This window comes from Cyprinus carpio, chromosome B25 (genome assembly GCF_018340385.1).
Source record: "Cyprinus carpio isolate SPL01 chromosome B25, ASM1834038v1, whole genome shotgun sequence".
Lineage (NCBI taxonomy): Eukaryota > Metazoa > Chordata > Actinopteri > Cypriniformes > Cyprinidae > Cyprinus > Cyprinus carpio.
Window position 1 is genome coordinate 13260780 of NC_056621.1, and position 16977 is coordinate 13277756.

The 16977-nt window shown below is 38.4% G+C and overlaps 1 protein-coding gene, 1 long non-coding RNA gene and 1 pseudogene across 2 annotated transcripts; 1 reads left to right on the forward strand and 2 right to left on the reverse strand.

The window, feature by feature from the left end:
- The first annotated feature begins 1934 nt into the window (after window positions 1-1934).
- LOC109104949 lies at window positions 1935-3322 on the forward strand (annotated as a pseudogene).
- A 1010-nt stretch (window positions 3323-4332) lies between these two features.
- On the reverse strand, window positions 4333-5682 carry LOC122142481. Its single transcript, XR_006158632.1, has 3 exons — window positions 4953-5682; window positions 4673-4832; window positions 4333-4498 (listed from the first exon to the last, which is right to left on the reverse strand). It is a non-coding gene; the product is annotated as an uncharacterized LOC122142481 (long non-coding RNA).
- An 8981-nt stretch (window positions 5683-14663) lies between these two features.
- On the reverse strand, window positions 14664-16670 carry LOC109077610 (galactose-specific lectin nattectin-like). The gene is made up of 6 exons (XM_042753122.1): window positions 16583-16670; window positions 16389-16457; window positions 15889-15974; window positions 15382-15504; window positions 15094-15205; window positions 14664-14897 (listed from the first exon to the last, which is right to left on the reverse strand). Exons 2-6 carry the CDS (start codon window positions 16447-16449, stop codon window positions 14830-14832), a joined length of 450 nt encoding a protein of 149 aa, XP_042609056.1. The 5' UTR covers window positions 16450-16457; window positions 16583-16670; the 3' UTR covers window positions 14664-14829.
- Window positions 16671-16977: the final 307 nt, after the last annotated feature.

Here is a 16977-nt window from a genome sequence, read left to right on the forward strand (position 1 = left end):
ATATATATATATAGTACACAAAGTGGAGTGGCGCCCAAGATGAATGGGGCTTTTACCAGCTCAAGAAAGGGCACAAAGCAACCGCGCAAATCCCTCGCTATATAGGATTTTAGAAAAGAACGCAAAGTACAAGCATGCAAACTTACCGCAGTGTGGATTTTAGAAAGTGCGCAAAGACACGTGCACTCTTACCATAACATGGATTTTAGGATACCGTTCTAATGGGCTCTCGTGGCACTCTGAAAGAGCAGCTCATGCTGGAGTGGCTAGCAGTAAATATCTTGCTGAGGGGAGGGGCAAACACCCAGCTCTCAAATGAGAGGGGGGCTTGCCCTACCGGATGTTCCAGTGCTGGAACAGCTAGCAGTAATTTACTTAGCTGAGGGAGCAACACACCCAGTTCTCAACAAGAGAGGGTGCTCGACCTACAGAATGATCGTTAGAATCAGAAGGGTAAGCGTACTGCAAGCTAGCCAAAAAACTCAGCGCATCAGAGAGGTGGAGGAAGGGCCTAGATCACCTGATGCTGCTGGTTACAGGTGCTCTGGAAAAACAGAGAGCTCAACTCTTACGTGAGAAGAGAACTCAGAATTCAGAAAGGAGTAGCGCTCATATGCAACCCTTTTTGGTAAAGGGGAGCGCTGCTAAACTACCATGAGAACAGCCCACGAAGCGAGGCATTTAACTCCTCAGAAGGGGAGAGAACTCAAGCGCCCAAAAGGATGCACCATGCTCACAATAAGCCTCAATACTGAGGGTAGCGATGCTTCAAAGTGTGTTAATAGAGACACACTTGTTGAGTGAAGCCCAAGGTACCAGGCTCTTACCAACTCAGAGAAAGGGAATGAAGCTAATACGCGTAACCCTTACCGTACCGGATTTCAGAAAGTGTGCAGAGTCTTGTGTGCATACTTACCACTTACATGGATTTCAGAAAGTACAGAAAGTCTGTACTTAAAGCTTCCCAAGCATCGGTTCACAGATACCCAGAGGTACTGAACTGAATGGGAGAGGCAAGCTCAAATACAACCCTCTAAGGCAAGGGGAGTACTGCCTGAGACAGCATTACACAAGAAGGTTCTCGCAAATGCCACTGATACTTCCCGCTCGATGCATCAGCAAGAGGGGATATCCTGGTGACCAGGAAGCCCGTCAGGGTGACCTACTGTAGATACGGCGTACCAGACAGGCAGCCTGAAAGCATAAGCCCAGCCCGGACATCCATGTGCCGTGCTTGGGGCCTGATGATCTAAAAGGCTCCCGCAGAAGCCTTTGATCTGGCAGCAAGAACCAGGAAGCATGAAGCCGGAGCCAGGGCTATCATACCGGCTGGATACAGTATCGTCGAGTGAGGTAAACACTGCAAGTCGAGCACCCAGTTTCTGAATCCAGCAGGGCGGGGGTGGGGGGGGTTGCTCACAGAGGACCTACCCTAGAAAAAGAAAGAACAACACAGATCCCAGAAAATACTGCAAAGAACGATCGCAGATAGAATACACACAACCACCAGCGTACTAAATACACACATATATATTTTTTATAAATATTTAAAAATGGACCCCCATTTAAGAAGCAACCTGAAGAAGCCTCTAGTCCAGACCATCAGTAAGGTGGTTACTATGAAACCATAGAACCAACCAAACATCATATGTCCAGCATAGGAGACTTATGTCAAGTCAAGTCACCTTTATTTATATAGCACTTTTAACAATACAGATTGTGTCAAAGCAATTGAACAATATTAATTAGGAAAATAGTGTGCCAATAATGCAAAATGACAATAGTAAACGCTAATTTTTATGTTAAAGGCAGTTCATTATTGAATTCAGTGATGTCATCATCCAGCTCAGTTCAGTTTAAATAGTATCTTTGCAATCATTTGCAATCAAGTCAATGATGTCGCTGGAAATGAAGCATCCCCAACTAAGCAAGCCAGGGGGCTGTTCCATAAACCAAGATTAGAGTATAAGCCAGGCTTATTTCGGTTAGTCAGGCTTATTTTTGGTAGATTCGGTTTCATAAATCAAACTTAAAAAAGTTCAAACTCAGTTACCCCGGCAACTTATGCTGGCAAATTAACCTGGTCCGGGGCAGGCTAACTGTGAGGCTAAGTCTGAGTTCAGGCTTAACGAGCATACCATTTATACTCACCTGCTAGTATTTCGATGTAATTTTATTTTACTTAACCACTATTAATAATTTTTTTTTTAAATAAATAAATAAATAAGGAAATGTACTTTACTAATAAATGTAAGAAATTATAAGGTATAAATACACTAAGAAATGTTCAAAACTTGTGTTTAATTGAGTTTGGTTAATGAGTTTGGTAATTAATTAATTAAAAGTATATAAATAGGGAGCTGAACTCGTCTCCAAACTTAACCATGGCGTGTCCTTTCATAGATGAGGTGGTGGATGAGGGAGCTATAGTCTTGCGGAGGGCATTTCAAAGAGAGAGAAACTTTCAGAGACAGGTCAGACCCATTGGCTTTTAATGACAGCTACCTGTATGAGCGATATAGGTTCTCAAGACATGGGATTGCATATATTTGTAGATTACTAAACCCATACGTTGCAAATAATACACGCCACAACAGAGCGCTCACAGTCCCACAGACTGTGTGCATTGCACTTCGCTTTTTTGCCAGTGGAACATTTTTGTACACAGTTGGAGATGCAGAGAATATCAGCAAAGCATCAGTTTGCCGCTCTGTACAAACTGTGTACCTTTCTTTAAAAAGACTACTCAATGTGTTCATCACATTCCCTGGCCACAAAGCTATTCGTACCATTAAACATGCCTTTTATGGAATAGCTGGTAAGTTCAAATAACTATAAAACATGAAAATATTTCTTGACTGTTGATTTTTACATGGGACATATTTAAAACAAACAAATAATTTTCCTAGGTTTCCCAAATGTTATCGGTGCATTGGACTGCACCCATGTGCGTATTAAGTGTCCGTCTGGTCCACATGAAGCGGACTTTGTAAATAGGAAATCAGTGCACAGCATCAATGTACAGGTACGGTCCCACTGAGATGATATTGAAGGCTATGCTCTAGCACTGAGTGTTCTGTACTAAGCTGGGCACCAGTGTTTAGTTCATTGCAATTAAAATGTAGTGACCTACAGGTTTAATTTATTTTAGATGATTAGTGATGCAGATTGCATCACAAATGTAGAAGCCAAATGGCCAGGCTCTGTGCATGACTCCAGAATCTTTAGAGCCTCATCTCTCTACCAGCAACTAGCAAGAGGTATGCTAGTAATCACTTAAATTGCAAAAATTCTAAAAAAAAAAAAAAAAAAAAACTACATTATATATATATATATATATATATATATATATATATATATATATATATATATCTGTATATATTCATTCTGTCTATGGAGGAGAATTGGTTCCCGGAATACAACTGATACACAAGGGATACCCATGCCTACCTTACCTCTTGAGTCCCTATCAGGAGCCCCAGACAGAGGCACAGCACCACTACAACATTGCCCATGCACACAGAAGGGGTCGCATAGAGATGGCATTTGGGCTGATAAAGTCAAGGTTTCAGTGCCTGAAGCACCTCAGAGTGACTCCGCCTAGGGCATGTGACATTGTAGTTGCTTGTCTAGTGCTCCATAACATTGCTTGTCTGAGGAGAGAGAGGCAACCAAGGATTGTTGAAGAGGAAGACTGGGGGCAATGAAGCAGTATTGGAAGAAAACGAAACAGGCAGACTTATACGAGACACATATGCAAATAATTATTTTGCTTAATATGGTCTAAACCATGTGTAGCATTTAACGTTTTCCACTGGCCCCTCAACTTTCTCCGTAGTTGAACAAACACACAGAAGTCAAAGTATTTAATGTGATTTGTCTTTATTCAGAGTGAATCTGCCTGTTAGGGGTGAAAACACAAATAAATGTTGTGGAAAGTGATCAAAAAGGTAATTTTTTTTCCCCTTTCTAAAAATGGTAGTTCTACTTGCATTTTTCTGTAGCTGTTGAATTTCCAGCTCCAACTTCCTCATCTTCAGTTTTTTATACTGGATGTCGATATCAATCGCTTCCATTTGTTTAAGGAGGTAGCGTTTATACACTCCTTTTATGTTTTCTGGATTCTGTAGCAACATAGATTTAAGTTATTTCATTGAATACTCTTGTCACATTGTTTTCATTTCTTAATACTCACTTTGTCACATGTGGTCCCAGACTGAGGGGGCTCTAGAACAGTCAGCATCCTGAAAACACATTATGATCATTTTATCACACAAGTACACTTTTTAATATTCAATACAGTATCACATGGAACCCTGTGACTACCTCAGGCCTCCTTGAACATACAGACAGTCTCCTCATCCTCCTCAACTGATGGGCCTTCTCCCTGTGACAACTGATTAAACTCAGTTAAACTCATTAGCTTACATGACTGATTTAAAAGGTCTCATACTCACAGGCAACATGATGTCTGGTGGATCCATAAAGCATACAGAATCTTGATAGAAAAAATATTTTGTTTTTTACCAAAATGCACCATTACAGTAGCACAAGTACCTCTACGTGACATTACTGCTATGATGTACTTAGGCTTACAATGCCTAAGGAAGGAGGAAATCAGTTAGTCAGGAAGGAATAATGATAATAAAACACACACACTTTATATACTCACTCCTTATACTACGTGATATAATTTTAGATGATGTCCCCCCCCTCTATTCCCTCAAGGACGGGCCTCCCTTTATTAATTTCCAAAGCCAGCTCCTCTGCAGGAGTGAAGCTGGCTAGTGGTGGCCCTCCCCCAGTGCCAGCAACCTCAGTCTTTTTGGTCGCTGCAATTAAAAAAAAAAAAAAAAAAAAAAAAAAAAAATATACATTAAAAAAAACCTGAATAGTTGTAACTTCAAACTGCCATTGATTACATATATACACATACCATTAGATTTACTTACCATTCTGAACTATATTTTTATATTTTATTTTCACCTGCTGCCAGGTTCTTTTTCCATCACTTATGTTGCTGCTGCGTGAAAGCAATTAACGTTACTGGTATTCACACACAAACTTTGCAATATATTGTGACACACATTCAATGTTGATAAAGTATTTTAAATAGCTTACACTGCTCCTTACGCATTGAGACGATCAGCAATTTCCTGCCAACCTTTCTCTCTTGCTTTATTTATTGCCGCTGTATTGCCTTTTTTGGTGATGACATCTTTAAATTCTTCATATGTTTCCAATAGCAAACGCTATTCCGTTGCCGTGAACATCGCTGCTCTATCTTTTCCTTTTGTTGCCATGGTAGCCCACAGTAAATCGATTGACCCATGTTCGACTTTTCAGGACTTTTAAACAATGGCGTGCACGCGCAATTATCTAGACTATTTAAACCTGACTCAAATTAGTAAGATCACATGATCCTCAACTTACTGTTATGGAACCAATTTAAGCGCGGATGTTTAGCTCGGCTCATTCAAGTCAGGTTTTGGACTTTAATCCCCGCTTTTCTAAGCGGCTTTTATGGAACAACCCCCCGGGGGGAAAAGCGGCAAAGAACCAAAACGCCATCGGTGACAGAATGGAGAAAAAACCTTGGGAGAAACCAGGCTCAGATGGGAATCAGTTCTCCTCTGGCCAGACGAAACCAGCAGTTCAATTCCAGGCTGCAGCAAAGTCACATTGTGCAGAGGACTCAACTGGTTCCTGTGGTCTTGTCCCACTGGTCATCTGAGACAAGGTCTTTACAAGGGATGTGTATCTGGGGCTCATCTAGTTGTCCTGGTTTCCGCTGTGTTTCTGGGCTGTAGAGGTCCTTTCTAGGTGCGGATCCGGGTGATGACTGCAGTGGCCCTCTGATCTGGATACAAACTCGATCTGGTGGCTACGGTGACCTCAGAATAAGAGAGAAAACGGCCTAATATTAGCGTAGATGCCATTCTTGTTACGGAAGGTGTTCCCGGTTCTGGTTGACCTAATTAATGCAGCCTAAAAATCCTTTAATGGATTTAAATATTAGAAGCGTATTAGTGTGTTATTTGTAAGCCAGGTTAAAGAGATGGGTCTTTAATCTATATTTAAACTGACAGTCTGCCTCCCGAACAATGTTATGGAAGGTTATTATAGAGTTTAGGCGCTAAATAGGAAAAGGATCTGCCGCCTGCAGTTGATTTTGATATTCTAGGTATTATCAAATTGCCAGAGTTTTGAGAACACAGTGGACGTGGAGGACTATAATGTAATAAGAGCTCGGTCAAATACTGAGGTGCTAAACCATTCAGGGCTTTATAAGTAATAAGCAAGATTTTAAAATCTATACAATATTTAATAGGAAGCAGGGCAGTGTTGACAGAATGCAGGAAATTCCTACCTAACCTTGGTCAGGTGGAGACATGGTGGTTACAGGGGAATTAGGAAGAGGAAGATAAGGGCAGATAAGGGCACTGCATTCTGCAGTGTTGACAGAATGCAGGAAGTTCCTACCTAACCTTGGTCAGTTGGAGAGATGGTGGTTACAGGGGAATTAGGAAGGGGAAGATAAGGGCAGATGTTAAACCCCCTAAGGGAAATGAGTAGATACTCAAGTATCACTCTAATCTGGACAAAAACGCTGACGCCTCCTCTGGATCACATCTCTTATCTTGCCTACCTCCTTTTGACCCATGATTCCTCCTACCCCTACCCGCAGGCAGGGGAGAAGCGCAAGCTGCGATTCTAGCCTTCTGTGTCCATTTCTGATCCTCAGATCAAGACGGGCCAGGACCCCTGGGTTTGTTTTGGCTCAGACCTGGACCTTCGTAGCACGGAGAGCGGGATCTGTGGTGTGGTGCAACTCAGCTACCTCATTGTGAGAAAGGCCCTCACCTTTATCCAGGTCTTTCAGCAGATCAGCCCGATACGCCTGAAGCACCGCCATCGTGTGCAAAGAAGAGACAGCCTGACCTGCTGCTGCTGCGTATGGCCTGCAATTTAAACAAAATGGCAAGGAGGGAGTTTAAAGAGAGGATGTCTCACCCATAGAGAGGTAACTACCACAGGGGGCATCCTCTCATAGCTGATTTCATGCATCCCCTCGATGTTGGCATAACTCGTATTCTGACCGATAGACACATAAGAAAATTGGCCTGTTCAATTCCCTCTTGAACTCAGAATGGAGATCAGGAAGAAAAGGAAGGCTCACCTGAGCTGGAGGTTCATGGTCAGAAAGATAACGCTAGCCATCAGCTAGCCATAAAAATTATTTTATCACAGGATTTAAACCCAAAAATCACATTTCGCAATGCAAAATTGCAAAGAATTTAGGTCTTTCACCAAGTACCATACATAAATTTGTGAAAAGATTCAGGGAATCCAGAGAAATCACAGTACATGTAGGGCAAGGCAGGAAACCTCAACTGAATGTTCTTGACCTTTGAGCCCTTAGATAGCATTGCATAAGAAACTTTCATGCTGCGGTGTTAAATATATCCACATGGGCTCAGGAGTAATTCAGAAAACCACTGTCATTTACCACAGTCTGCTGCTGCATCAAGAAATGCAACTTGAATATCTGTTACTCTAGTAGAAATCTATACATTGGTTCTATGCAGCAATGCTGCTGGGTTCTCTGGGCCAGAGCTCATCTCAGATAGTCAAAAAGACTAAAAAAAATGTGTGCTGTACTCAGATGAGTCCACATTTCAAGTTGTTTCCGGGAAAAATGGCTTTTGAGTTCTCAGTTCCAAAGACCGAAAAGGAACCAAATTTTGCTTTCTAAAACTTTAACAGTTAGTATCCTCAATTCCCAAAAAATAAAATGTTATAATTAAAAGGAGGCTTGATGTGACACAGTGTTAAACATGCTTCTTTCCAAACTTTTTTGGAGTATGTTGGACATTTATGTTAGTCAGTGAAAACTTTGCAAATCTTTTCCTTGTACTTTTGACAATTAAATAAAAGTTAAAGAGAATGAACAAATCACAGATTCTTGATTCTGCTCCAGCTCTGCTGGGGTGCAGGCCATCAGCCCGTAAAAGCCTATTATGCTCCCAGAAAAGGTTCCAATTATTAACAAAGAGCAGTTTCTGTTATTTACGCCATGACAATAACCATTAATTTATAGCAAAATTCTACTGAACCTTTCGTGTTCTCGTCGATACGTGGGGAGCGGTCCAGACACGATGATTACAGCCACGGGCGTTGTGCTTCGCACCGTCTCGATCTGGCTCCTGAAGTCCCTCTTCAGTGTCTCCGTCTGGCGATAAATTAATATAAATTAAATTTGCCTATATATGTCACAGACACGCCAGGCTCCAACCCCGTCCAATCACAGCGCGCTCCCTCACCTGAGTACTGATCACACACACCTGCCCCTCGTCAGCACCCAATCAACCAGCACTTAAAAGACACTCTCACGCACACAGTCACCGTCTGGTCTCGTTTGCACTTAGGATTACCTACCTGCCGACCTAAAGGACTGCCATTGGATACTTACCTGTCTTCCTCGTTCTCAAGTTACTGTGTCTGTGTCTGTGTCTGTGTCTGTGTCTGTGTCTGTGTCTGTGTCTGTGTCTGTGTCTGTCCGTCCGTCCCCTTCCCGCAACGTCTCTTCTACTCGGATTCTTCTAGGACCTTCATCATATATCATCTCAAGGACAGTATTCAGTTTACTCTCTCTCATCCCTCACCTCAAGAACACTCGCTACCATATTTACTCCGCTTTTGTCAAATACCACCTTACCTGTTATCTTCTGTCTCCGTCCCTTCTGTACTGTAACAATATACACCTAAACTGGAATTTTGATAGATGAGAAGTTAGACAGTATGAGAAGATATCATCTGAAAACAACTCTCTGTTTGGAGATGTGGTCTGTTTTTTCAATGCAAAGGAACCAGTCTGAGTTCACAGGAAAACCCAGCAAGACCAACACAGCTTGTGTATGCTAATAGTCATCTGTGATAGTCACTGATAATGGAGATGATATTATTTGTTAATGTTAACATATAAAGACCAGCAGCAATTCAGCAGGCAATTCATGACCAAGAATACCTGTAGTGTACACTGTTTTTTTTTTTTGCATCTACATAAAAAAAAAAAAAAAAAAAATTTAGATGAAAGCACTTGTGTGAGAAACATATTTGTGTTTTCTCAGACTGAGAGATAAGGCTGCTGAAGTCTTTTTGTCTGCGAGTCACTGGAGCACCAGCATATTTGTACAGTAAGCCTGATGATGACATCATTCAGTGTAATTCAAATATACATATTCTTAATTTTTGCTGCACATACTTATATTTTTGTACACGATTTTGTTGAAACTCAACGACACACAAGGTATGCTTCATCAATGCTTTTATTGATTAGAGGAGTGTTTTAAGGAAGGTATTGAGAAAAGATTAAAGTTTGGATAAGAGATACAAGTTTAATTTCAGATTAACATGTTTTATAAAGTATAAGATCAGAAAATGTAAATGTATGTACAATCATGTAACTGTGGAGCAGGATGACTGCATGTAATCTCACAGGTTTTTAGCACAAACAAAGGCAACTCGATCTGAACATGACAGATCATTCCAGCAATGGTTAGCTGCAGGGAGGGAAAATATTTGTAAAAAATGTAATTTATTAATTAAATAAAGCTATTCTAATCATATGTTAGAGTCAAAATAAAATGGAACATTCAACTTTAGGCATTTTGTGACATTCAAATAACCCATTTTATGTTATTGTATGATATGACATTATAGGATTGATTATAGTACTGTGAATAATTATTGAAACTAATAAAACTGCATTCTTAAAGCTATAGGCCAGCTCCAGGCAGTTCTCTGTATTTCCTGAATTGTTGGGTTCTCCAGAGCACCAGCTGGTGTAGTCAAAGAGACTTCCATCACTCTAAATCCACTGTCCTTCATGAGTAAAGAGAGTCATCACAAAGTACTCAGACTATAAAAAGGTCATTAGAGTTCAGCTTTTATGAAGTCAAACAATCCTTTGCCTTATGTTTAAAGACTAAAAACCAGTCACACTACATCAGCCTCTTTAGTACGGTGAGAGCTCAATGCACTGCAAAAAACAAACAAACAAACAAAAAAAACATGCAAATAGAAAAAACATCTTCATCAGTTTGACAACACACACACTGCAAATGCTTACAACACAACCAAATAAAAAGATGCGCTGCAAAAACAGAAACACAAATAGGCACAGAACACTTCAGAAATATTTAAGGGAAATGCAAAGTGATGAACATGGCTAGGACATGTTTATCAATGTTTGCTCTGAAAGGTGAGTTTTTTGTTTATATTAACATCCTGGTCATATGATTCCTTAGTTTTTTTTTTTACATTATAAGCCTAAATAAGCTGACAAAATACACAGTTACTGTAACTGTGAAGGGTTATGTAAGCTGGCTAACTTACCTTTACAATTTCCCTTACAAAAATTAACCATATGGTTTTACTATTAATATTAATTAATACATTAATTAATAAATACATTATATATACACTGAACAAAATTATAAACGCAACTTTTGTTTTTGCCCCCATTGTTCAACTCAAAGATCTAAGACTTTTTCTGTGTACACAAAAGGCCTATATTTCTCTCAAATATTGTTCACAAATCTGTCTAAATCTGTGTTAGTGAGCACTTCTCCTTTGTTGAGATAATCCATGTCTGTCAAACTGATGTTTTCTTAATTTGCTGGTGCTTTTTCTATTTGCATAATTTTTCTGCAGCTGCAGCATGTTGAGGTGTCTCTAAAAAAAACAGATTTTACATTGTCAATCCACAATCTATTTATGTATTCATTAAAAGTTCTGGTTGATCATTTAATACTTTGTCATATTTGCAGGAAATTGAGTTTTTGGCAACTAAAAATAGATATAAAATTCCTGCAGCTACACATTACTTCTGCAGTTATCTAACTAAGGGAAATACTTCAAAATTTGTTCATCCATTGGGGCATTTTTATTTTTTTTTGTAAACATTACATAAACTTGTATTTTAATAAATAAAGCATATAATCTTCACACAGCAGAAACCTTATTAATCATGACAAAATTCAGTTTAATCATATTGTACATTTACAAGGGTAAATAAGTCTTGGTTACCATAAGCATTTACAACAGAATACATAATGGTAAGAAGCAGAAGACTTCTCAGCACTGCCATGATGAAACTGAAAATGCATAAGCACTGCGGCACTTTCAAGGAGCTGGCATTGGAGTGAGTTTTGGGGCTGGAGCAGACACTGGAGCGAGCTCGGGCATTGGCCAACTCCATGGCCATGGGGAGAAACAGTAAAACAAAACTTTCAAAAGTGAAAAACAAACCAGGGGGAAAAGGCACCGCTCACTTTCAGTTTGGTCCGGTCTTCTGTCACACCTCTCTCAAGCAGGGACCGAGGAGACATGGAATTCTTCAAATAACACAGACTTTCTTGCTCCAAACACATAGGGAACACAGAATGACATTCAAGACAAGACACCAAAGACAGGGAAACATAGGGCTTAAGTACTAGAAGTAAACAAGGCGTAAACTAGATAATTAAAGACACATGGCTGGGGACTAGTAACCTAATGATTATAACTAAACAAGGACAGGAACAGGAAATCCAAATATGGTCACAAGAGGGAGGGAACACAAGACAGAGTCCGACAACAAGTTTATTCAGCAGGTCGATGTATCAAAAACTCACCTTGGTTTTCAGGTCTTTGCCTTCAGAATTTCAGTGAAGATTTTGTGGAGCTCTAGAAAGAGCCCTATTTATAATTAAGGTGTTTAAGTCACAAGGATGATACATATATTATACAGGTGAAACTGGAAACTTAAAAGATAAATAATAATTAAATTAATGTTTTGATAAGTATGAGAAGATATCATCTGAAAACAACTTTCTGTTTGTTCAATACAAATAAAAAGATCTGAGAAAATGAGTTGACAGAAAAACCAGCAAGACCAACAATGCAATTTCAATACTAGTCATCCATGATAGTTACTGATAATGGAGATGATAATATATATTAATGTCAACATTTAAAGTCATTTTGATAATTCAAATATGCTAAATGTGTTTGTGTAAACAAGAGTACTTGCATTAAGTGTGTTTTTGGCCTTCTATCAATTCAAAAACTTTTGCCAATTTTTGGCAAGCATCATCTGAAGAATTGTTGAAGATTCAGTGAGTGCTTCAGGACAAGTTTGAAAAAGCAATGAAAACATGTTTCGGAGAGTGTAGGGAATTAAGGCTTATATACCAATATATAAAATAATTAGAAATACATAGGTGTTGAACTGTTTGTAGTAACTGGGTTTCCACATCAGTATATTAACTCCAAATTTGTCCATGTAAAAAAAAAAAAAAAAACGGTAATAAACAGTTAGTAGTAGGAATGAGTAAACAAATGGAAAAATCTATATCAGACTTTGTAACTTTAGAAGTGCGTGCGTTTGGAAGTGTGTGCATAAGAGTGTTAGAGCGCATGTGCTGTAATGTTCGTGAGAAAGAATGGCTTTGTATCACTGACCCAAATTTGGCAGATTGCAAGGTTTCTGAAGAGTGTCGGGGGACTCTAGGATGCCCCTTTTTCTCAGCCATGCTTTCTAAGTTGGGTAGCTGCATGAAGAGGGTACGTGAAAGTGCATCGCACCAGTTCATGGACTCAGAAGCACATCTGGAAGCTTCAGACCGAGTCGGAACACCAGTCCCACGCCTCACGGTAGCACAATTGTTTAACTCCTCTCTGACAAACCTCTCACGAGAACTGCATTCACTTGTGACGTTTTTTTCCTCTCTTTCTTCCTGGTGCATTAGCCTCGTCGCCCTTTTATTCACTTTTCCCATTAATTGATGCACGCCTCCATTTACGTCTGAAAGAAAGTGAAAAATAGTTTAAGTGGAATATAGAGTTTTCTGTTCTGCTACACTCCTCCCCTAGAGAGAACTACCACAGGTTGTTTAAGAAGAGTACTACTTTAAGAATCCAAGAAACTCATCATCTTTGTCAGAGGACCCTTGGGAGATTTCCTGGAGTTTTGTGTTTTCCAGGTGGTCTAACTCCTCAGCGGTTGGAAAGCATGGCTTCAGGTTGCACACATGAATGGTACGTATATCCTCACCAGTGGTTTCTAATGCCAAACAATAATTTAGTGGTCCTAAATGTTTGTTTTTTCAATACGGTCCTTTCCATTTGTTGGCAAGTTTAGCACTAAAATGGTGAAGTGCCCTTGACTGTAGAAAATTCCTCACCGATACACAATCTTTCTCTTTATAGGTGGCATCTCTGCAGGTTTTGTTGTAGCTACAGAGCTGTCTTATTAAGGCTTACTTGCTGCATTCTTTGGCTCTAGCTTGCAACTTGTATAGATGCTCTGTGACATCATAAGAGGGAGCACTAGGAGACAGATTTTGTCCATGGAGCAGTTTTTCCATTGGCCACTGTAATTTTCTTCATAGGTGAAGCTCAGCTGGAAACCTGCCAATGGTTTCTTGTAGTGCTGAGTTGATGGCATCTCATAAATGGCTTGGTACATTATATGTGCGTTTGTGTAACTTAGTCAAGCTTCTGTAACTCCGACCCCCTCCCCCCAACCCCCAACCCCCAACCCCCACTTTAACATGCTGTGATTTTATATGGTCCTCATAGCATCAGCTATGATGCAATATCAAGTGAACCAAATCTAAAGTGAACGTCTCTTGAATGTCTTATATTTAGCACTGCCTTGTATGGCGGGGAAGCCCACCAATATAGTGTTCGCTTAAATCCCACTGGCCAGACTTTACTGTGATTCAGTGAGGCTTAAGTAGTAATTTCAAAGTAAGAGTTTCCCCATAGCGTCAGCTCTGATGCAGTGTCTCGTTTCCTCATTTGAGGAAACAGTGGTTCCCAATCCTGCCCCTGGAGAACCCCCAACACTGCACATTTCAGATGATTTTATAATCAAACACACTTGATTAAAGCCATCAGCACATTAGTAAAGACTTCAAGACCTGAAATGTGTGTCAGATAAGAGAGACATCAAAAAGATGCAGTGTTGGGAGTTCTTCACGACCAGGATTGGGAACCACTGACATAGAATAAAACGTGAAAATATGATTTTGCGTTAACCCCATTTTTGCCTGATTTTAATTGAAATATTTTGATCTTTATATGTTGTTATGTTAAGGACAGGTTCACAGGTGTGGTGACAAATTAGGAACACGCTGTTAAAACGTCGACTCTATTATAATCAAACAAATCAATATAAATTTTTGTTAAATAATGTGTACAATATACAAACAATATTTATTATGTGAAGAGTATTGCATTGTAGTTGTATGCTGATGATAAGTAATTCAATACAGATGAATCAATGTTTTTTTGTTTTGTTTTTTGCCTTTTTTTCTTGTATCAACATTGTTAAAAAAAAACATTTATACTGTATATAAATGAAAGTACTTGTCTGAGAAACATATCTGTAAAAATTTCTCAAAACTCATATATACTCTTTTATATATATATATATTTTAAACAAACAACCATAAAAAATATTTTTGTCTGCGAGTCACTGGAGCACCAACATATTTGTAAGCCTGATGATGACACCATTCAGTGTCATTCTAATAAACATATTCTCAATTTTTGCTGCACAATATTCTTATATTTTCATGCATGATTTTAATGAAACTCCACAACACACAATATATGCTTTATCAATGCTTTTATTGATTAGAGTAGTGTTTTAGAAAAGATACTGAGAAAAGATGCCAGTTTAATTTCAGATGAACATGTTTTTATAAAGGATAAGATCAGAAAATGTAACTGTATGTAGCACAATCACGTAACTGAGCAGGATGACTGCATGTGATCTCACAGGTTTTTAGCACAAACAAAGGCAAGTTGTATTGAACACGTCAGATCATTCCAACAACGGTTAGCTGTAGGGTGGAAATATTAATAAAGTTATTCTGATTATTATAGTAGTGTGAGAGTCAAAATAAAATTAAATGTTCAACTTAATGCATTTTGTGATATCCAAATTAGCCATTTTATGTTACTTTATATGACATTAAAGGATTGATTATAGGATGTAAATAATTATTGAAAGTATTAATAAAACCAGTGCATTCTTACAGCTATAGGCCAGCTCCAGGCAGTGCTCTACATTTCCTGAATTGTTAGGTTCTCCAGAGCACCAACTGGTGTAATTAAAGGGACTTCCATCACTCCAAATCCACTGTCCTTCCTAATGAGTAAAGAGAGTCATTACAAAGTACTCAGACTACAAAAAGAACGTAATTATTGAATGTTTAATACTTTACCTCATTGTTTCAAGGCTAAATAGGAATATAACCATATCAGTCTCTTTAGGCCATACTCATGTCATCTTTAAAAAATAAAATAAAAGGCAGAACAACTTACTTGCTCACCGTCCTGAGCGCCAACCCAAAAACGTATGTTAGAAGGCATCAGGCTCAGCAGGAGATCATTTTCCAGTTTATTATGCACAGATGCGAGATTCGCATCATAGGTTTGACAGGTTCTCTAAAGAGACAGATTTTACATTGTCAATCCACAATCTTTTTTTTTTCAAAAAATGTCTGGTTGATTGTTTGCTTAATACTTATTTATACTTATTTATTATTTGCAGAAACTCTAGTATTAGGCTGACTTTTTCAATAAACATATTAATGAATTAAAATGATTTTCTGAAAATAATAAATATGACAATGTATTGTATGGAAGCACATGGGTAGCAAAATTCAATTTGAAATGTAATATGTAAAATGGCAATGTATTTCTGTATTTAAATTTACATTTTCCCATACATATGTGCAACATTCAGTTATTGTACTCAATATACATAGTATTGAGCAATCAATCAATTAATTAATTAAAAAACACTATTGCTGCTTTATAACACATTACCTCTGCAGTGATCCAGTTAACTGTGTGAGAGAAGTACTTGTAGCATTTGACTCCAAAATTTGTCCATCCATTGGGGCATTTTTCATCTAAACAATATATAAACTTTAAGGTTCTTGTAATAAACACAGTATATAGTCTTCACACACAGCATAAACCTCATTAATCATTACAAAATTCAGATCAATCATACTGTACATTTCCTGTCCACCCCTTTGTAATGAAGCCTCTCAAAGTTTTGGCAGAAAACAATCTTTTTATTGTCTTTTTAGAGCTGCTTTACAGCAGAAGTGAATTTTCTTTACACCACTGAATACCTATTTTCCTGTTTATTACTGTAAAGCTGCTTTGAAACAATCTGTTTTTATATAATTATACTGTATAATTATGCAGTATAAAGCTTTACTTAAATAAAGGTAACTAGACTTGACAATGACTTTAAAGATTTTAATCTGGAATAAAAAAAAGCTGTTTTCACAATGGTAAATAAATGCCTTAGTTACCATTTGCATTCACCACAGAATACATAATGAAAAGAAGCAGAAGACTTCTCAGCACTGCCATGATGAACCCTAAAATTAATAAGCCAGAAAAGTTAAATGTCTTCAGTCATATTTTGAACAGTGGATTCTTGTTTTATCATAAATAAACTTTGAGTATAATAATTATTCAGCAGGTCGATGTGCCAAAAACTCACCTTGGTTTTCAGATTGTTGCTTTCAGACTTTCAGTGAAGATTTTGTGAAGCTCTAGAAAGAGTCCTGCTTTTATACGTAACCTAATGTCAAGTGAGTTTGATCACGAGGATGATACAGGATGTGATTCTTTGGAAATAATAGTTTTCTTTCACGGAAAGGTGATCGTTCAAGTAAAACAGTCATCAAACGCCTATTGATTCTCTGTTATCTTGAATCTTTGGAGGATGGTGTAAATTCAAATATTGGATCATTGGGTAATATGAGTTGGTATTTGAAAAAAAACTTTTATTGATTATATATTCAGAAAGAGCCTATTTACAGTAGCTGTCTGTGACCATGATGTACTTCTAATGCTGAAAATTGCAAGTCTTCTTTCTGCATATCATAGAGTTTC

Coding starts and splice junctions, on each gene's coding strand:
- LOC109077610 (XM_042753122.1), bottom strand. CDS start 16,449: ATGGCAGTGCTGAGAAGTCTTCTGCTTCTTTTCATTATGTATTCTGTG. Junction 15,505..15,888: donor TTAACTGGATCACTGCAGAG/GTAATGTGTTAT, acceptor CTGTCTCTTTAG/AGAACCTGTCAAACCTATGA. Junction 15,206..15,381: donor GCGCTCAGGACGGTGAGCAA/GTAAGTTGTTCT, acceptor TTTACTCATTAG/GAAGGACAGTGGATTTGGAG.